General features: G+C 50.3%; 1 protein-coding gene across 2 annotated transcripts; it reads right to left on the reverse strand.

Moving 5' to 3' along the window:
- Positions 1–1,654: 1,654 nt before the first annotated feature.
- On the reverse strand, positions 1,655–17,995 carry LOC119246794 (male-specific submandibular salivary gland protein-like). 2 transcript variants are annotated; one of them, XM_037513139.2, is made up of 6 exons: positions 17,881–17,995; positions 6,117–6,256; positions 4,697–4,764; positions 3,745–3,852; positions 2,459–2,488; positions 1,655–1,842 (listed from the first exon to the last, which is right to left on the reverse strand). In XM_037513139.2, exons 1-5 carry the CDS (start codon positions 17,881–17,883, stop codon positions 2,472–2,474), a joined length of 336 nt encoding a protein of 111 aa, XP_037369036.1. In that variant the 5' UTR covers positions 17,884–17,995; the 3' UTR covers positions 1,655–1,842; positions 2,459–2,471. The 2 variants fall into 2 exon arrangements, with proteins under 2 accessions (XP_037369036.1, XP_037369035.1); XM_037513138.1 differs by lacking the exon at positions 17,881–17,995 and adding an exon at positions 7,243–7,385.
- Positions 17,996–21,831: the final 3,836 nt, after the last annotated feature.

Below are 21,831 nucleotides of genomic sequence, written 5' to 3' on the forward strand. Positions count from 1 at the left end.
GCGGGTCTGTCTTAGGAGGCCTTGCTGGAGGACAGATGGGTTCTGTCCATGCTGTGGAATACTATGCAGCCAGGACAAAGGATGCCATGCAGGTGCTTTCAGCCAAATGGAGGGAGCTGAGAGAGTGCTGTGCCGTAAAGCGAGTCAGAATGAGAAAAATGGGTAAAATAAAACACTCACCCCCAGTGGCGATTAATCAACACCACAAGGGTGGTGAGGTTAAGGGGCGGGAGAGGAAGAAGGAGGCATAAGGGATAGGGGTCGGGGTCTAAAAACAACATCAAATAAAATTACACTGAAGGATAATACAAACAATAATACAATTTACAAAATCCTAACCACGTATCATGGTGCTCCCTTCAAGCCACTGAAGATCAGGAGGCCGGTAACTTTTAAAGAAAATACCCGCGGAACACTCGCCCTCAGTTTCCTTGGCTGGATGCCAATCCCATGGACAGCACGTCCAACTTCTGACCGTTTTTTCCAACTTCATTTCATCCATTTATCATTTTCCCTGACACGGTGAGTCCACCTGTCCCCCACGGGGTAGACGTTCTGCAAGATGCCCAAAGCTCAGCTTTATTTTTTGCATTATTCTTAAGTTTATTTTTATTTGATGGTGTTTTTATATCCCCCGTCACCGTGGCGCATGGCAGGAAGGTCAGAGGAGACCCTTTGAGCTGCAGGAGAAGTTGCCACCACCACCGTGCAGAACCCGGGGCTCCCTGGGTGGGTCCAGGGCCCAGACGACACCGCGACTGTATTTAGACACAGGATGTGTGTCCTTACTCAGTGCCGGACTAGTGCTCGGGCCTCAGCATCCGCTTTGCAAGCTCAAGCCATAAACCCCAGTCCCCTGGGGGTGAAAAACAAGGATTCTGCATCCCAGACTTTCCAGCAGGCCCTTGTCTTCAGGGCGACAGATAGACTTGAATTTCTTTTTGTCTGTGTCTGTGCTCGGTCACCCGGCAGCCCGGCCTGGCTCCCTTGGAACCTTCCTGACGCCCGCTGGACCGGGACAGGCTCCTGTCTTCCCCACGGAGGGGATTCTGAGCTTCCCTCCAGCTCGGGCCATAGAAACCACGGTTGCCATAGCGCACTCGTGACAACCCAGCTATGCGCTTCACCATGGAGACGCCATTAATGTGTTTCATTCCTCCGGAGAGAGAAAAAAGGGACTCTTAACCCCAGGGGCCGGCACGATGCTTCCATCTCTGCGTCCCCAGGGAGCCGGACGTGGCCTTCGGGCCTCGAGCTTCTGCTCCTCCTCTGCCAACCAAGACCAGCGGCCCTCAGGCCCCACTGAGCCTCCTCAGGGGCCCTTCCCAAGCCCTCGCCCCACCCCCTGCACCTGCTTCCTTCCTCTGCTCAAAGTCGAGGCTCTTGCAGGCCTTTAGATCATTACACTCTGAGGGGAAATGGGCCCCCCTTTCTGGACCTGGCTGCCCCAGGGTGTGAGGGGGAGGGTCTGGCCCTGAACTGTGGCCATTGGTCCTGCCATGCGACCCTCCAAGCCCTGTTCCCGTCAGTCACCACACGCTCCGCCACATGGCATGTGGATGTCTGCTCCGGCCAGCTGAGGAGCAGAGGCATTCATGCTGACATTTCTGTGCATCGCAGGATGATACATTTACTCAGGGACGCTTGTTTTGCTTGGGGATCACTTTATTTAATCATTTGAGAATCAAGAAATATCAAGTAGGGTAAGAAGGAAGAGCATGGTCTCTGCCCATGCAGTGGAAACTATGATTTAGAGGAAAAGGCAATTTTATCTTCGTGTCGATGAGCCGGGGGCCTGGAGATGGTGGTGTTTCTCTTCCCCATGGCACCGCCGTCTTCAAGCTGCGAAAAGAAAGAGAAACATTATCGAGTTGCCATTACTGATGTGGGGTTGGTGAAACAGGGGCGGAAGAGGTGAAATCAGTTGCCGGTGGGCACAGCGCAGCAATTCTCATGGACAACCCACTTGCCGGCACCTCCTCTGTGGGGCACACGTGTCATCCAGATGGAAGCGTGTGAAAGGACACCCCACGTGCACATGCTCAGGGCTCACACCGTGGTGACCCCCTGCACAGGAACCCAGGCTCTCGAGGGAGCCAATTATACACTCTCAGCCCGTGTCCCTCACAACCTCTATACATCTAATCTCTAATTATGGAAGAGTTTGTCCTGCAGGAGGATTTGCTCCCACTGGCACAAGCGGGGTTCCTCATCTCTCAGGGTCCATCCAGTGCCTCACCTGACCCCATTCCTGTAACCCCCACCTACTAAATCCCACTGTATGCTCCGGATAAGTGAATTTTTTGGATGACTTCAAACCACACCCTGATATCAGCCACTGTTTTCGCAACCTTTGAAGTCAAACTCTTTCCTTATTTTACTCTTAACGAAGTAATCCTGGGAAGAAACACGTCCGTGGGCACTGAAAGTCATGGTTTGCAGAGGGATGTGCACTCACCCAACTGATGCTCTTATTGAGGGCAGATGTCTGTGAAGGAGAGAGGACAGGAGACAGTGAGGTCATTGGCATTCTTGACTCTCTAAGAATAATTTTATAGCCGCCTTTATTAAAGCTGATCATGTGCCATGGAAATTTGAAGTGAGGATCACAGTGGAATGATTCCATTTCAGATACATTTCACCCCGAGAGCCAGAATACGGTGACATTACCATTAGGGGGGATGAACTGGGCGTTTTCCCATGGAATACCCCTTTTTTCAGTCATTTTGAGGTAGGATTCAACCTGTTGATCTGTAAGGGTCTCCCCCTTCGGTGCTTTTTGTAGAAAAGAATCAGAAGACATAGCCGTTAAAACACAAGATAATTCCCACAGTGTGGCCTGGGTGGGTGCCATTGTGTGATGATGGTCCCCCCACCCCATCAATGCCGCTCAGGGAAGGGCCCCCATATACTGCTCTCCAGATGGCGCCAGAGGTGGGGTTCGCTGATGGAACATTTTATCCTTTCTAGCTCTGGGGACAGCTAAGAAAATAAAAGACTGTGTTTTGACCCCTACATCTGATACTGCCCTCCAAGGTGCATAGATTGTAGGAAATGGTAGGACTGACAGTTCAGAAGTCTATTTATTTATTTTCTACAGTCCATTCTCACGTAATCTTCAATATCATAAGACACATGGGCACAGATCCTGGGAACCTCCCTTCAAGCCCCAGCGCACAGGCTGAAAGGGAGAAACACAATTCCTTCTCCTTGTCCTTGTCATTCACTACCCAGCACCCAAGTCATGTCAGAAGGACTCACTGTCGAAGTGTCTGTGGACCTCATGTGATTGCAAAGTGGTCGAGTTGCCTAAAGAAACTGCAGTGGGGGGATGTGACATGTTTGCGTGTTTACCCAGTGAAGAAATGATTCACGTCTAAAACAGAGCCCTCAGATTTCCATAAAATAAAGTATTTGTGGTTGAGATGAACACAGGCAAAGCTTGAAAGAGGTTCATCTGTTTGAGGGAAATATTCAACGCTGGACCCTACTTGCTAGATCGTGTGCGGCCTTGGAAGGTACCTCACGGCCCACCCAGAAGTCCTGTGTGCCTCCTCCGGATAAGAGTGTTTCCTTTTTAGAAATACATTCTGGCGGGTCACCTGGAGCAGGATGACCTTTCAAAATCCCAGACTCCATCTACACAAAATGCGAATCCTCAAGTGCCCAAACTAACACACATACACCTGCTCCTTTCCTTAGTAAAACTCTATATAATACTATGGTTTACCCCACAACACTTACCAAAAGCTTCCATTATTTCTGTAACGCTATCGCCGTTCACGTTCTTGATGTATATAACCATAAAGTCCTTGGATACGTGAAGGAATTGGAAATAATTTTGGCCCGAGACTGTAAATAGAAAGCAATGAAAAATTCAAGAAAAGTAGCATCTTCCTTTTTCCAGAGTGTGTGAGGGGTGGAGAGACAGACGCCAGCCGTCCCCACATTCGAGGACATACATGAGGAGGATTTCCCTGAACGGGAACCATGTCTGAGAGATAGCACAGTCCCAACAGCAGGGACTGCAGGCAAAGGAAGGGGCGGACTGTGAGGTCTACGTACTGGTTCCCCAGAGCTGATGACGAATTTTCAGGAATTCTGGGATTCATTTTTTTTTTAAGTAGTATAGAAGCTTACCGATGCTTTAAAAAATAATGAAATCCAAGATGAAGTCTTTTCATTCCCTACATGAAATGAGTCAGGAAGGGCTGGTACCGATCAAGCTCTTGGAAAATATTAGACATTATTTTATGTAATTTTATTATATTAGTTCCTAGTTCCGCAGGTTCCTATTTCAAGGAGATGAACTTTCTGCATCAAGATTGGAAGACTCGTGTTTCTTTTATGTAAAAACAAACAATGTTGAAGCATTTTTCATTTCCTACATGAAATGAGTCAGGAGGGGTTGGTATTGATCAAGCTTTTGGAAGATATTAAACATTATTTTATGATATTAGGTCCTAGTCCTGCAGATTGCTATTTCAAGAAGATGAACTCGCTGCATCTTTTGTGTAAAAACACACACTATTTAAGCATTTGGCCACATGACATGTGAGCCAAGATTCCGTTCGTACTTGGGAACAGAGGTGGTTTTAGAGGTGAACAGGGAGGTGTCTCGGACAGAGCTCAGACCAGGCAGGCCCACACCTCTCATGCCCGAGAGTCACGCTCGTCTGAAAGGCCGTGTACTCACAGTCTGTTGTGTAGATTTCGTCGCTTGTCAGGGTTCCTACTACTGACGCCGGCTGGCATTCAGGGGTCCTTCAAAAGGTGCAGAAAACATGCATGAGATCTCCCAAACATTTCTGTCTTTTAATTGCTCAAAATACTAGATTTTCAAGCTTATTTACTCCTTCATCTCACCACACCCATCGCGATGCTGTTCTTACACTGCACATCATCCGTACTCAGCACCTTTGGAGGCCACAGATTAGACAACTCTGTGCTGAGGGGTCTTGTGCCATAGGTGGTGGAAGGGGCTCCTGTGTCTCCACCTGCCAGCCAGCCCCCTGGTGGCCTTCAAGCACTTCCACCTTCCACGTAACGGCTGTGATGGAAGGAGACAGAACCTCCGCCTGGATGGTCGCTGCTCCATCTCCACCTTTATAAAGATTCCACCTCATTTGTGTTCTCTGATCCACACACGGCTTCTCTGCCCCCGCCATTGGCCCTCCCTCTCTAAGCTACTTCTTCATCAGAGAAATCTCTAGCATTAAAATCCAAACAGAACTTGAAGCGAGAGACACCCGTGTTGCTCTCCCCCATCACCACCATCCCCCCCATCTGACTTGTTTCTCCACTTTATATTTTTCTCCGATTTAGTTGAATTCTATTGCCATTTCTACTGGTGGGCCAGTTCAAACTGTACCATTTCAGTTGTGAAATAAGCTGATCCTCTACCTTTCTGTTAACTTGTCGATTTCACCCGACCCCTTTCTCACGTATCCTGTTGCTAAAATTCCCTCAAATTAGTCATTTGAATACACTCTGCAGCAGAATGTACTTAGGACACTGATAATTCAGCAGAACCAGAACCGTACCTGCTCCTTACTTTCGGTCCGACCCCTGTGCTAACTTACAACACGACGAATGGAAAATCAATCTTCTTGACTCGTGAAACTCTCCAGACCAAGGCCTCTGGTTCTCATTTCCAGCATAGTCTTCTGTAATACAACCCTTTCCACATACATGGAGCGTGTCCACCCTGAACACTCAACATCCCCTGGACTCTTGATGGTTTTACTACATCCATGTTCCTATAAGAGCCATTTCTCTCATCCTGTGACTCTTGGTGGAAAACATTCCCCCAGTGTCTGCTGGATAAATGCTCTCCCCTGCGGGGAAATTTTCTGCATGTGATCCAGACTTCCCTAAAGCCTTTGTTAGTGGGATTTCTCTCTAATGACAAAATTCAAATGGAGCTGCTCACCCTCCACACGCTCCAGAAATATGGCTCACGCTGATCTGTGGACCAAGACACCCCCCAAAACTCAGAGCGCCGTTTCTCCGGAAGAGCTCTGACTCTTACAATCTTGAACCTCAGATCTACAGCTTGGAGACTGAACCGCCTGTCCAAAGTCACGTCACTTAACATTTGGGCAGATTTCGCTTACTTGACATAAAAACTGACGTTGACTGTCTCGCATTCGGAGTCGCAGGTGAATTCACGGATGTACACTCTGAGGGGGCCACCTTCCTCTGTCATGCTCGTGTTCGTGGACGCGATGTACTGCGTGCGCCATTCTCCGGAAATCTGGAAAGATTTCATGAGCAAAGTTGGTCAGTGTCTCTCTTGTTTTGACACCCGCTGGATCTTTCACTGCCATTGACATCAATTAAAAAAAAAATAAATCAAATAGTGTTGAGTGCTGTAGGGTCTGCCTTCCAGCAACTAACCTACAGGGAGTGAAATAAAGAGTAGGGTTCCGAAAGAAAGCGCGGGGTTGAGCTTTTTATCACCCCTCAAAGAATGTCACCGAAATATCCTGCCAAAAAGTTATCATTTTGGCACATCAGCTGTGCGTGTTTATTGATTAACCGATAAAGTGGGGGTATATACAAAGCTGCAAGTTAGATGCATTGTTTCATACTTTCTATTCCTGCCCCCCATCCTTCTACCCATTTCACCCTGTCTGCCGCCCCGCTGACTTCACCTCAGAACCCTTTTTTCTTTAACTTGTACCCATTCATTTTGATAAATATTTTGCTTTAGCCAATTAATTGTCCACTATGCAAATGTCCACTATTTGCCTTTGTCATTGTGATTGTTTCCTCGGCATTGTTTCCTCCTACTCCTTCCTTTTTGCTGCAAATAGCAACATTCCTTCCTTGTTCATGACTGAATAATATTCCACCGTGTGCCCAGACCTCATCTTCTTGACCCATCCCCCCTTCCATGGGCACTCCTGCTGCTTCCTTACCTGAGCTGTTATACATAGTGCTGCAGTAACCATCTCAGAGCAGATAATACTGAGTTAATAGTTTCCCTGATTCACATAGATGCCCAAGTGTGGGTGAGCTGGATCAAGTTATTTCCAATTTTCCCTTGTTCAGGGAAAATCCAGAGCAGCTTAGCCTGTTTCCGTTCCCACTAACATCATAGATGACCGCTTTATGCTCATAGATGCAGAATCCAAGGTTATGTAAAATCTGATGCATTCTTGCTAACAGGCACATCACACACACGTGCACACATGCACACACACAGCAGCATCCCCCCCGTCAGGAGGTCACTGGTACCTTAGAGTTTTGTTTGGCATATGCCAGACCAAGGACTAGAGTCAGCAGCAGCAGCTTCATCTTCGTGCCGGCTTGTCGTCCTTCTTCTGGAGAAGCAAGCGTGTGAAGTGTGAAGAGACTCTGGACGTGTGCTCTTTTATACCGTTGGCCTGTGGGTGGATTATTGGTCTTATTGCATCACATCAGCAAGGAACCAATGGCTTGGGGTCACGCGGTCTTGGCGGTCATGTCTTATCCTGGAAGCCGTGATGGGCATGGGCGTGGAGTATCATTTCAGTAATGAGATTAGTTTCAAGTGGTGCAGAAGTTGATGAAGACGTTTGACCTTTCGAGGAAGTGCAGAGCACTCTGTAGATGAGGTGTTTCAAGGACAGTTAATATTTGCTTTCTCTTATGTGCTGAGTTCCAAGTGGGATCAACATTTCAACCCCTGTATCTCCTCTCCCGTAGTATTTATTTAACTCTCAGTATGTTTAAACTTATCTTCAGAAACCAAAGATGTCCCTGGGCAGCTTAAAAAATAATTGCAAACATGGCGGCTCTGCCACGAATCCATTTTCAAGGACCCGTCCTCATGGGCACTAAATGTAACATCAATAACAAAGATAGAACTGGAATCGTGATTAGATTTAAATGCAAGTTATCAAAATGGTTTGAAAAAGGCTAAATTCTCATGTTTTGCCCTATTGAGAATCCTTCTCAAATCCATCTCTACAATTTCACATCTCCACAGGTGTAGACCCTGCTCTCGCGACAATTGATGCGGCTCCTGCGTTACCTGGAGCTCCTGAGTGAGACTCAAGTTCTTTCACTCACTAGTTCGTCCACTCACTAGTGTGGACATACTAGCCGGCCCAGGCTCAAGAAACCATGGCAACAAATCACAAACCTCTCGGCCTGTCTTGGACAATTTTTTTTTAGGGCTCTATTGTTAATTTTTATTTATTTTTCACGAGGCAGCGTTGGTCTCCGTCAGTGCTTGGGTGTTGGAGTTTTCCAAGTACAGGTGTTGTCACCGCCAGGTGTTGTCAACACCCACACCCAACACCAACACACCCACATGGACCCGACAATCGTTTGGGCCCCCTCCACAGTCCTCTCTCCCCCGCGTCCTGTGTACGATCGAATCAGGACTCTACTGGCCTGACTCTGATGGGCATCATGAATAAAGATAAAGTGGGCAAAGAGCAATCCAACTAGGAACCTGCACATATCGAGACCAAACTGCACCTGGGTCACTCAGGTGAGCTCATCACCATGGCTGAACTGAACAGTCTCAGAAAAGGCATAAAAATATCCTCAAAGCGGCACGAAATTCAAATAGATTGGGTGTTTGGACAGGCGTAAGGCTGTGAAAATGACCAGCTCCATTTGTGCAATAGCGCCGTCTTGCTTCTGTCCTCTCCGCTCTTGATGCTGAGATTTCCACTTCTCTTTGTTTCTCATCTTCCCGCCGATGGTGCCCTGAGTCATCTGGCAAATGACTCTCATTTCCCAGCTCGCCACGTCCTATCGCGTCCTCTCAGTCCCCTCCCCGGATCAGACAGTTGAGCAGGGGCTGAATCGCTATCAATATAGTGTCCCGCCCACCCTCAAGCCCCCTGCCCTTTGAGGTCCCTTGAGTTTTCCCCATTTTTCTGTTGCTGCCCCCCAACCCGGCTTCCCTTGATGCTTCCTGAGGTCCTGCCCTCTTGGGACCGTCACTCTAACTGTCAATCCAGGGAAAATTAAAGCCATTCTTCTTAGAGGTTATTGCAGGAGGTTGCTCTTTTGATCTTGCTAATCCTCTTATTTTCAAGGAAGTCCTGTGACCTCGCAGGCACGACTCCCTTTAACATCGGTCCAGTGTGACCTTGAGAAGGATCCATGCAGAGCAGTGTCCTCACGTGCACACGCCTTGGAGCCCACAGGGGATGGAAGGCCACCAGGGAGACTTTCCTCTTTTCCCACCTCAAATGTTTGTCCCAGTATCTGCAACTGTAAATCCTGTCTCTCCAGGTCGCAGGATCTTGGACCCTCTGTGTTTCTGTGTCCTCTGTGACGGCTGTTTCCTGATTCATGGGCCTCAGCAACTCCCTGCGTGGCCAACAGAAGCCATTGGCCCAGGTCACCAGAAATAGTGTTTTCCCTCCGTGACGCCCCACAGTGCTGGTGCCCCGAGCCCTAGGAGGTGAGCCCCACAGTCCCCGTTTGTGGTGATGTTCCTGGATCCTCTCCATCCTACTGCAGCTCCCATGGTGTTCAGAGCAGGCTGCAGCAGGTTTGGCCGAGAAGCTGGTTTGAGCCAGCGTTCAGAGCTGCAGCTGGGACTGAGCACTTGCCGCAGGAGGCCTGGACAGGCCCCTGCCTCTGCTCTGAAAGCCACACTTTCAAGGCATCTACACAGCTTGCCCTAAGAGTGTTGTAGGACACTGGTAGAGCAAGACATCCTCAAGTCCATGGATTGCCAAACACCTCACGTTGCCCAGGACACCCCTCCAGCAGCCAGAGCACACCCAACAATCCATCCCCGGATGTGCGGCCTCTGCCTTCCGGCCTGACAGCTTTCCTAGCCCCACCGCTGTGGAGGGAATTACTGGCTGTGCTGGGGGTTCTTCCTGGCGTAGGCAAGTTGGGTGACACTACTCTCGGCCGGCCCGTTTCCATGTAAACCTTGACTCCAAAGCCACGTCCGAGTGTGGATAAACTACGCATCCAGGGACAGGGTCTGCGCCAGCACTGGGGAGGGGCACCCAGCCCTTGAGGCATAACTGTGCCGTGTCAGCTGGGGCAACAAGGGGACTTTGTAGCCAAGACACGTGAAGAGCAGAACGGTAGGCACGACGGCCTGCTGAGCCCATGATGGCCTGCTGAGCCCATCCTGTGTGGTGGTACGAGACGGGCAAAGGCATGCACTTGCTATCCTGGCAGTACCCCCCAAAGGAACAGGAAAACCCTACAAAGCAGAGCCCCAGCAGGCACCCCAAGCAAGCCTTGCAAGGGTGCCTCTCTCATCTGACCTGGCAGAGGGCCGCCATTTTCCAGTTAATGTCACAGTGTTTGCAAAAACTCTCCAACAGTGCCAAGGACGCATGCAGGGGCCGATCAGCCACTGTGAGCAGAGTCACTCTGCACCTCCCAAATGTCATCACTGGAAATCCTCACCTGGTGAGGCTTCCGGTCAGCCTGTTCCTCCACTGATAATTCCTCCACTGAGAATCCCTCATCAGACACATCCATGACCTCCCCGATCCTTCAGGAAGCTTCTAGGCACAGGCAAAGATCTGGAAGGGAGTCAGGTCGTCCCAACGCCAGCCAGGGCAGCTCCCGAGGGCTTTCCATGTTTACCTTTGCTTTTGTTTGTCTGCCATTTTCAGTTGGCTGCTGTTTGTTCTCTGCTTTGACTTCAGTTTGCATATTTGTTTTAATAAATGACAGGCTCTGTGATCCTCCGTGATATTTCACTCACCGGCCTCCGGACATAATCCTTTATCAAAATGTTTGTTGTGCATTAAGTAGGGATTTTTCCCACTCTCTCCACCTTGCACTTGCCTGAGCTCTTGCCTAGATTACCCAGGGCCGTGTTTGACTCAGGAGCCACGTGGGACTGTCCCTTCTCCAGCGTAAGACCCAGCGGTGGAACAGGTCGCAGTTTTCTGCAGAACGGCTTGGTTTTTCTCATCTCACAGGAAAGTGCTAGACAGTGCAGACCGTCCTGTAGCTTGTCAGCTTTTACCCCACACACCTCTGGCCTGCAGCGCAGCTCTTGCATGCATCAATAAATAAACCTCTCTTAAAAAAAAAAAAAAAAACAAAACAAAACAAAAAAAAAAAACTAAATAGTGATTTTTGTGGGTCCAAAAATGACTATAACATTCAAGTAAGGGTAATAGTGATTGATTTTGAATGGATACAGTTAAATCTATCTTTTTTTAAAATAAAGATTTATTTATACAAGAGCTGGGGTACAGGCCAGAGGTGCAGGGGTGAGAGGATTCTCCAGAGACAGGGTAGGGAGCAGAACAGGTGGATCTACTGAAATCCACTGCTGAGGGGAGCACCGGGGAGTCAGGAGGGGTTTGCTGCACCCTGTGGGATCAGCTCCCTGGCGGGGGGATCGAGCCCACACTGCAGAGCCTGCGGACAGCTTCACAGCGCTGCGCTCAACCCCCTGCACTGCCAGGGAGGCCCCTGGAGTTAAATCTTTCTACATCTTGAATGGAGAGAGTTTTCTGGGCAAAAAGTGCGTTCGCCAGGGATGATGGGTGAGTTCCACAGTAGCAGACCCATCACAGCAGGGGAGGGAGTCTCGTAAAGGGTCGACCAGTCGTACCCACCATCTTAGCTGAGCGGAGGCAGTTGCCTCACTGTTGAGACAATTTTTTTTCTCCTCCAGAACCTACAACCTCTCCCATCCCAGTGGGCCTCACACCAGGTATCCATGAAAGGTCTATTGAGGTCCACTTTGGGGCCCAGATTCAACAGGAGCAGAATAGCGCTGGGCCTCAGTGGGGCTCACGCATCCTGACTCAGCAGCCGACTCCTGTGGGGACGGGGTGTGCAGGCTGAACCCACCCTTTGAAGGAAGAACACGGGGAGGGAAGAACTTGGACACCCCATCCAAGCTCCGCAGTGTCCGGGGCCAGGTGACCTGGTGAGAACCTCTCGCATGACTCAGCAGGTCTCAGAAAATCCTCTTCACGTTCCTGCTCCTGGATCGGAATCACTGCACACCTCCGGGGCAGCCTCTGAGTGAGAGCACGCAGACCTACCGCCTTCCTGCACCCTCGGGCTCGTCCTGTGACCTGCAGATTATCCTGCGCCGCATAGCACCCTGCCAGAAAACAGCCTCAGGGTGGGGGCTGCTCTTTGAAATCTCGCTGCGGAGACAAGATGTGCTTTGGGGAGGAGTTGTGCCCCCCAATTTCATGGCTTAAACCTCCCCCTGCCTTTTAAGAAATCCTCAGAAATGCTTGCTTGGATCTTGCTGATACCTCCAACATTCTTTGTTCATACCTCTCTTTAAATGGTAATTCACACGGCGGCTGCAATCCTCACTCGGCAAGCCCCAAACAGACTCTATTTCCTCGTTTCCTTCACTTGGAGGCTGCATCCTGGGGACCGTCTTCCGTGCATAAAATAGACTTACACATTCTGCACAGATTAGAGAAAAAAGCTCCCGTATATAGGAGAATCCCCCCATGAAAAGAGTTCATTAAAGCATGGCTTCTTTTTTGACTTTGCTTCGGAAATGGGTGATTCTGGCAAGAACCGAGTGGAAGGCGCGCCCTGGAGCGCATTTCCGTGTCCCGCTGTAAAGAGGACAGCAGTGGATTGAAATTCTAATAAACTTAACGAAATCATCAATATTTTAAAGACTGAACCCCAGGAAGCAGGGACCGTGTTCCGTCGGCTTCGCCTAATAGAGCCTCTCACGACTCACAGGCCGGAGAGAAATGCAGAGGAGATAAGGAAGCCCATGTTGCAAGTCTGCCCTAAGCACTCGACTGGCTTCGGGCCGAGATATATTTCTTGAGGGCCGGCAGGTGGCCGGAAGGATGTCATGACTGTCGGCCTTTTCTGTGTTCATCTACGCAACTGTGGGGTGCGGGGTGAGGACACGACGCCCCAGCATCCGCCGGGTGCCCGAGGTGGGCAGGTGAGTTCAACACCCCGTCCGTCTTCATCCGTACGCAGCCAAGAGGCAGCCAAGAGGCAGCCAAGAGGCAGCTCCTGCATGACGTCTTCATACACCTCAGCTTGACGAAAGCAACTCGCAGGTGCTGATGGTGAAACCCAGATCTGGGTGGGTGACCCGTGGGCGCCCCCCGCGCCTGCCCACGAAGCCCGCGATGCCGGACGTGTCTGACCCGCGTCGATCGCAGAGTCGCTGATCATCAGCCGATGGATCCAGAAGAGCCGCCTCTCGGGAGTCCAGGGCCATCTGTGGTGTCCCTCCGTTGGCCGAGTGGGCGGGACATGAGAACACAGCCCTGTTTCCACTCCGTGGCCCAGCCGTGCAGGCCTCAGTCTAGGAATTGGACACGATCACCGTGAGTGACCGCGCCATCCGCTGGCCTGACACGCCCTCCCCGAACTCCAGAGACGGTATTTCTTGGGGAAGCCGTTTCCAAAATGACATCCTGCCGAGCACGCAGCCTCAGAGGTCGCCTCGGGGGACAGTCACCCGAAGCCCCAACTGAAATAGTTTTCACCACACATCCCCATTCACACGGTGGCGAGGAATTTAACCAGTCGTTGGCTGTCCTGGAGCACAGTGAGAGTAAATCACCCCACACCCACACCCTGGATGACCGGGGGACGTGCCCCTGCTTTTCTCCTACCCAACGGGTGGCCTTTCAGGCTGCAACCAAGCTGAGGCCTCCGTTGCAAGGCCCAGTCATTTGAGAAGGAAGAAAAGGCCGGTGCTGTGGGCAGCAGTGTCACTCCTGCTGTGCTAGCACGGGGTACCCCATGTTTGTGAGCAGAAACCCCCTGAGCAGCCTCGTATTTCACATTCCCTGGGGGCTGATGGAACCCTGAGCCTCCGTGAACAGTTTTCTTCAGACCGTCTGTGGGGTCTTGAGCAGCACGAGGCTCCTGGTGAGTGGCCTTCCCCGCCGCTCACCTTTAGGATCCTGTCTTTGTCCCCAAGCCCATCGGAGAGATCCCCGCGGGTCTGCTTTATTGAGGATGCCGGGAGCTCGGGACATATATCTGGCGCCCTTGTCTTTCATTTCCAGGAAAGTCATCATTTCTCACGCGTGTCCCGCTTGCCGTGTTGACACACATTCCTGGAAGTCACGAGTTGCTCTTGGCCTGGCCTTTCATTGCTTTCCTGGTTCCTCCGTCATATTCGTAGCTTTTTTTCTGGTCTCGGTGATGAGCTGCTTGGGCTTAATCTCAAATGCGCCGACCCCGTTCCCTCTGTCCATCCATAAAATGCTGCTGACCGTTATTAACTCCATTCCCCTCCAAATTCTCCACGCCCGCCGAGTCGGGCTGGGGCGCGCGCATGCACCTGCTCTCATAATTTCTCTGCAGCTCCGTTCTTGCTTCCAGAATGTCTCCTTTGCCAGTGGAACACCCCCACTTAGCCCCGAGCTCGCTGGAACCACCCCGACCTCAGCCTCCGAGATGCTCATTCCGCCCCTGTTCCGCGCCCCCGGTGCTGAGGTGGACTTGCGTTTGTCTGTCCAGACCATTCAGCCCGATGCCGACCGTGGAAATGGGATTCCCTCCCTCGGTGCAGCGGTTTCTGTGAGACGCTTTCACGGCGCTGAGAACAGAGCTGCAGAGCTGAACCCCTTCCGCGCGCTCGTAAAGCGTCCACAGCTCCATCCCGCTGCTACCTGTATCTCTACAGGTTGTCTGATGCTGTTATGATGCGATGTTTCTCTAGGTTGCAGCCGCCGAAGGCTGCAGTTCCCTTGGACACCCCTCCTTTTGTATTCACTTAGCGATCTTGATGCTTTTAGGGAAAACATTGCATTTAAAACTGACATTCTGCAGGAGAAAAATAACGAAACACGAAATAAAGCAAGAAGGGCATTCTCTAAGCCCCTCGAGACGTCTACACTCAGGTCCTTGATGCTCAGACCCACACGTCTCAACTCCTTTCCTTCCTCCGGCTCTGCAGCTCCGCCTGGCGCCTGCCCCTGGGCTTCCCGATGAGTCCTGCCCAGGCTGAGACCCTTGGGGGTGCTCCATGTCCAGCCACGCGCTTCCAAGGCTCTGCAAGGCGATGTCTCAACACCCGGGGCCGCCCGGGCACAGACGGGCCCAGCTGGGGCCGCGTTTGCTGCAGGTTGCGGTGCAGGCGGAGCTCAGGAGGGAGCACAGAGCTGCCAGGGGGGGCCGTGCCCTGTGTGTCCACCCAGCGTCGCTCCATCCCTGCTCAGATCGCACAGGAAATGCACGTGTGCTGCTCCAGGCCTACACTCCTCCTGACGTGGCTTTCCTGCCCCCACTCTGCTCCCCCAGCAAACGCTGCTCGCAAGACGGGTGTAGTGTGCGCGTGCACCTGATTGCAGCGCGGAGGCTGCTGAGCGGCAGGGGCTGGGGTCAGAGGGAAGGGTGAGAGATGCGGGGCCTCCATCGCCTTGGCTGTTCCCTCGGGGTGTCAGGAAGTGATTGCTGTCCTCCGGGGAGCACTGCGGGAAGCCCCTGTAACACAGACATGCCCCCCAGGTGGGAGAGGGTGAGACTCAAGGGACAAAGCAGAAGAGTTTGCAGAAGCTGCGTGTTTTCCTGCAGGACGCGGCAGCAGGGAGGCCAATGTCCACGTGACGCGTGCCGGAGCTTCCCGGCAAAGCTGCCGTCCTGGGGACGACACCGTGGGGCTTACAGTTGCGATTTCACCTAAATTCTACTTTCCACGTTTACTTTATTTGCTCACATGACTCTGGCCAGGCACGTTGATGCTCAGAGAGAGAGACAGGAACCAGCGTCTCTGGAGGGAGTAAAAGACGGCGGAATCAAGGTGGCCCCCCCGGTCTCCTTGCTCTGTAAGGAGGACAGTGGAGAGAAACGAAGAGCCGGGGTGGGGGGTGTCCCGTCCAACAGCCGAGCGCGTGTCACTGTCACCGAGGATAAGAGGGAGAAGCGGGTTGTGTGTGAACCCCTCGCCGTAGTGGGAGTGTCCGTGGCATTATTTAAAGACACGCGGTGATCAGTGCAGGTGATGTTTTACCCAACACAACGTCAGTCCATAAAGATGGCCTGATCCCAAGGAATCAAAAGCAAAGCCTGATGAACGACATGCCACCTACCGGAAACGCGATATATAACCCGCGGCAGGTCACGCACAAGACTGATGAGAGATCAGCGGGCGGGGAGTACACACAGGATCCTTGCACGCAGCTGTGCGCACGCCGGGGAGGTGTTCCCAGGGAAACATGGGCAAGAATAGAGATGTTGCGTCAAGGGGAAACGACTGATTTTCCAAGAAGACATAAATATCCTAAGCGTGTGCTGGGGGCCTCCGTGGTGGCGCAGGGGTGAGTCTCCACACTATGAAGCTATCTGCAGCCTCTGCAGCCCGAGTTCGATTCCTGGCCAGGGAGCTACCCACAGGGTGCAGCAGACCTCTCCTGTCTCCCCGCTGCTCCCCTCAGCAGCGATTTCAGTAGATCCACCTGTTCTGCTCCCCACTCTGTCTCTGGTGAGTCGTCTCAACCCCCCGCAACTCTGGCCTACACCCCAGTTCTTGTATGCATCGATAAATCTTTTTAAAAAATCCTAAGTGTGTGTGCCCAAAAGCAGAGAGTGGGTAAAAAGTCTCCCCAAAACTATAAACTGCCAGATGAATCTCTAGTTATACTTGGAGACGTCTACATCTCTGGCTCAACAATGAACCGAACCAGAAGGTAAACAATCAATAAGGTAGAGATGTTCTCAAGAACCTGATGAACGTGTTCCCCGGGTTGACCTTTCTGAAACCTCACGCAAGAGCTGAAGGGCACACACTCTCCACGGCCCAACCGACACTGCTCCAGAGAGAGCGAGCTCCAGGCCATCAGAAGGACAATTAAATAGAAATCCATACAAGGGATCATTGCAAACCACTTAAAAATCACCTGAAAAATGAGATTTTGAGCCAGACACAAAATCGATCCTCCTTGAAGAACAAGCACCCCCGGAGGCCGTCTTGGAAAGACAGCGCCTGCGTGTCCCCCACAGAGGAACGTCCCCCCCACGCTGGATCTTTGGGGCTCATTTGCTGAAAAGGTGGGCAATGTTTGATGACGACTGAACGGTCTCGTGCACGTTTCCCGCTGACACGCAGCACAGCTCCACGCACAACAGCTGTCTAATGAGTCTCCTCACTGCTGTCGGCGACTCCATCCCTATCCGGACGCCATTTCTTAACAGACTTGATGGAAAAGTCGCGTCTGAATAGCATCTCCACGACTGAGCAGTCATTCATCCCATAACGGGAATTTAGACTTTTCCACGGGGAGACAGAAGATAAACAGAGTAAGTGAGAAGTAGGCGCATTAAGTGACCGGCGGTGACGTGGCTTAGAGAAAAATCATGGCAAAAGTGGAGTCTGTATCCACATCCACGTTAGTTCATGTCACTCTAGTGAATAAGCAAGAACTTCTATTTTGCAAAGCCCTGGGACCTGCTGTGGGTATTTGAAGCAATTGGCATGGTTAGCGTGTGATGTAGGGGTGCCCAGGGACCCCAAACTGTTAAGGGGTACAGCCTGAAAGGGCCTAGCCCACAGTCCTAATAACAGCTTCCCAGTGAACTCCCCCAAATAGTGCATCTCCTTGTGGAGAAGTGCCCAGCCGAACACAGTTGTCCTCAAGCTCAGGTCTGGAGGCTTGAAAGCTTCCCCCACGTCTAAGGGTCCTTCTGGGGGGACCCACAGGACAGGGGCAGAGGGTCCAGGCAGGGCTGGGAGGATGGTGCACACCCAACTGAAGCTAACGGTGGCCACTGTCACCCCCCACGCTCCCTGCCCCGCGTGTCTCTCCCAAGCTTCTCCACCTGTCTCTCCCCCATGTCTCCTGCAGTCCCCTCTCCATGAGCACCGGGGGCCAGCTGCACCGCTGAAGCAACAGGACAGCCCTGCTCCCCTTCCCTGAGGTGCTCCTGGCCGCTCCCTCCACCCCATCTCCCAGTCGCGGCCCCGCTCAGGAGCTCTCATACCATTGTCCCCAGAAAGGGTCAGCTGCCTGACTCCGTATGAAAAGTGTCCAGCCACGTGGACAAGTTCAGGGGTGGAGACAACAAACCCCAGTTGCCAAGGGCTGGTGGGAGGGGATCTGTGTGATGTCATAATAATGGATCCGGGCCACCCCTCGCTGTGAGCCACAGGAAGTAGCTCCTCAGTGAATCGTCTGGACTCTGGGGCAGGGCAGGGACGTGCCAGCTCAGTCCCACAGGGATGAGAAATGCACCCCGTGGGGGGACGCTGAGGTAGGGTTGGTTGTGTGGAATTGGGGGGTAGATGGGAGCCTTTGCCCGACTCTTGAATTGGATGTGAAGCTAAACCAGCTTAAAAATAATATTGCACTCTTGTAAAGACTTCTCCGTCAGCCTGTGGCTGCAGGTCCTTCCCCTAACAGAGCTGGCTCTAACTTGAGAACAGTCATTTCCGAGGAGGGTTTGTAGAAGGAAAAAGGGGAAAGAGAGACAATTTAAGGGGAACGGACCACGATGCCATTTAGGACTGGGTGTGTGCAGAATTGGGATTATTCTCATTTCCTATTCACTTTCAGATTTAATGCCACATGTTTTTATTTATTAAATTTATCGATGTTCTTACGTTGATGCTAATTTTGGGGCAGTCCTTGATTTCCCCTTCCTGCCATATTTTCCTGGCCTTTTAGTTTCAAGCTTTCCCCGGCCTTATTTTTAAATGGCATGATCTGCACCTTGTAATCAGCGTGTGTTTGTTCTCCTTGTGGCTCTTTTTTAAATCCGACTTGACAACCTTACTATTTTATTTGAAATTATTCGTTCGTTTACATTTATTGTAATTGCTCATGACATTTTAATCCAGAAAATTTTGAGTGTGTATTTCTTCCTACTTCTACCTTAACATAGACTAAGATTATAATATATTAGTCTAAGATTAGTCTAGTCTAAGATTATAATCTATATCTTAGCTGACACTTTAATATAAAATATTATATCATCCCTTCTCCAGCCCAGATAAAACCCTGGAATCTCCAAATGCATTTTCCGATGTCTTCTTTTTCCAGGTTGCTGTTTCCTTCCATGTTTTGGTTCAATGAACTGTGAAGCCCAAAGAAAACCAGAGCTAGGACTCTCTTGTAGACATTTATTAATTTACATGCATATATTAGCTCTTTGCTGCTCCATATTCTTCTATAATCATAGCACTGACGTGTTCCCTTTCCTCTGCACGCCTGCTCGTGAGCGACTCCATCAGCCTCTACACGAAAACACCTTTGTCTCCCAAACATTTTTTGAAAAAACTATAATGTAACTTTCGGCGTTGAATGATCTCACTCCTTGTTTCTGACAAATGCAACTGTCAGAATTATGACCCAGCTCGGTACACAGGAGAAATGTCTGGTGCTGTGTGACAGGAGAGAAGCACCTTGTTTTGGTGGCACTGCAGGATGCTACAAAGCCTCACGTGACCTCAGGCCACGTTACAAGAAGAAGGGCTCTAAAGAATGACCTGTCGTGGGCCTCCCTGGTGGTGCAGGGCTTGAGCCTCAGTGCTGTGAAGCTATCGCCAGCCGCTGCGGCCTGAGTTTGATCCCTGGCCAGGGAGCTACCCACATGGCGCAGCAGACCTCTCCTGTCTCACCGCTGCTCCCCTCAGCAGTGGATTCTGGTTTTCCATCAACTATACTTCTTCACTCAGCAGTTCAGTCTCTGAAAACCTATGGGACTTTTTTTTTTTTTTTTAATGTTGGTGCTGACAGGCAATCTCAGAGTTCGAATCACTTATCAGTCTTGAATTCCTAGGGCAGGCGCTGGATTCCTGGGTGCTGGTTCGACAGGGGCCTTGGTGGTTGTGTTCAGAGTTTGCAAGCACAGGGTTCACCAGGGAGTCTTTTCACCCTTGGAGAACGGCTGCCATTTGCATGGTAGTAAGGGTAATTCCACTTGCAAGCAGTTAGGGCAAACCCACAAGAGCTCCCTTAGCAGGACAATACACTAGATACGTTTGAAGTCATACTTCACCAGCCATTTGCCCCAAATCAAAAATGTCTTTGCCTTGTCAAAAAAAAAAAAAAAAACAAACTCAAAAAACAAAAGAAAACAGGGATTTCACGCTTCAGCACGGCACACCCGGGGTCCATTGGTGTCTGCTTAGCGAGAAATGCACACAGCTCCCTGCATGCAGAGCTGGGTTGGGCTGTGCGGAGTCACCTGGGTTCAGTTATGATCCGCGAGAAATAGAATTGGCCGTGTCATTTGTGTTCTTAAAACGCGATGCTCCTGAACTTTGTCGAGCCCCTTCTGTTGGGATAGAAAAGGAGGTTCAGTTCAACCACCACAAACACCAACACGAGCCAGGGAAACCACAGCATCACCTGCAGAGTCCTCTCTGAAATGGGGTGAATTTCAGAGTGTGTTGAATCCTGACAGGGAAGGGGTTCCGTGAAAGTGAGGCGAAAACCGTGGAATGTCGTGGGAGGTGGCGACCCCAGAGACCCTCAAAAATATGAAGTTTCAGTAAAATCTTCAGTAAAACCTGTGTGGGTGAGTGTCTTCATGCATCTACTCATATTCTGAGGGTTGACAAAAATGACATATTTGCTGATTTTGCTTTCATATGGGAATTATATATCAAAATATTTTATATACACAATATATACTAAATGTATATATTTGTATTTATATATTATATATTTATATTTATAGAAATATTTATATGTATATATATTTATATATATTATACATATATTTTAAATATATATTTTAAAATATATATTTTGCATCTATCAAGATATATATAGTCTTATATGTAAGCACATACTGTATGATATAGAATATATTTCTATGCCACTCATAAAAAACATGTTATATAAATATTTGACATTCTTTATATGCTAACACATACTCTAAAAATATAGAGTCTCTATATTCTTTGTGATATAATTTATGGTGGAGCATAGTAAATCTCTTTCAGGAGGTAGTCCTCTAAATAACCCCCCCGCCTGTGAATTTTAGAACAATCCTCATGGGATTTCAGGATTATGACATCCTTATGGCCCACGAAGCTATTTAAGGACATCTGTGGGGCTCAGTCAATACACGTGTAATGAATCCTCTTATTACCACTGGATTCTTTTGTCTTTAATCGGTTTAAAAGAAAAACCCATTAAGAGAAAGCCTGTATCAAATAATTACACTGTCAGTTTTATTTCTGAGGAGCCCAGGCAGGGGGACCAGCTGAGGATTTCAACCCAGCGCACGCGTGAGGTCGTGCAAAAAAGTGTTAATTGCAAATGGGCCTTTTTTGCCACCGAGGTCAGAAACCGCACACTGAAGAGCGTGTTCCTGGAAACTCTTTTCCTGAGTAGCTGGAGCTACAACCGTCACCAGAAGACCCGCTGGACCTGTAGCATGAGAGGGAGAAGCGCAAACGGTTCTCTTGGTCCGGATCTCCGGGAAGCTGACGATTCTGCGAGTTATTTCCCGCCGTCGGAAATCCACTGTGGCTTGTCTGTCTGAGGTCCGAAAGCCTGTGTCCATCTATATGTGAATATCCCCATGTCCCCTCCTATCTGTCTGTGATCCGGGGACCTGTTCACACGTCTCACCACCACCCGCACAGGTGAGGGTAGCAGGGGACTCTCCAGAAACCCACCAACACCCGTCCGTTCTGGAAGCAGATTCCCTGCCCGATGGATTGGATCTGTCAGCATCATACCTGAATAATGACTCCCGTTCTCCAAGCGCTGCAAAAAATAAAACAATGGCAATGTGGGAGGCAGATCTGGCTAAATTAAGTGGAAATCTGAGAAGGATCCTCTTCATCAAGAACTTGATAGCAGACTGAGCTGAAGCCGCCTCTGTTGCGTGCATTTCGGAAGAACAGTTGTCCAGGCGGCAGCAGTTGATAAAACATCTTCACGGCCCCGGGCCCAGACGTGGCTACCGGCCTCCTGA

The sequence above is a fragment of the Talpa occidentalis genome, unplaced genomic scaffold (assembly GCF_014898055.3).
Source record: "Talpa occidentalis isolate TD23 unplaced genomic scaffold, MPIMG_talOcc4v2.1 talOcc4.15, whole genome shotgun sequence".
In the NCBI taxonomy this organism is placed as follows: domain Eukaryota; kingdom Metazoa; phylum Chordata; class Mammalia; order Eulipotyphla; family Talpidae; genus Talpa; species Talpa occidentalis.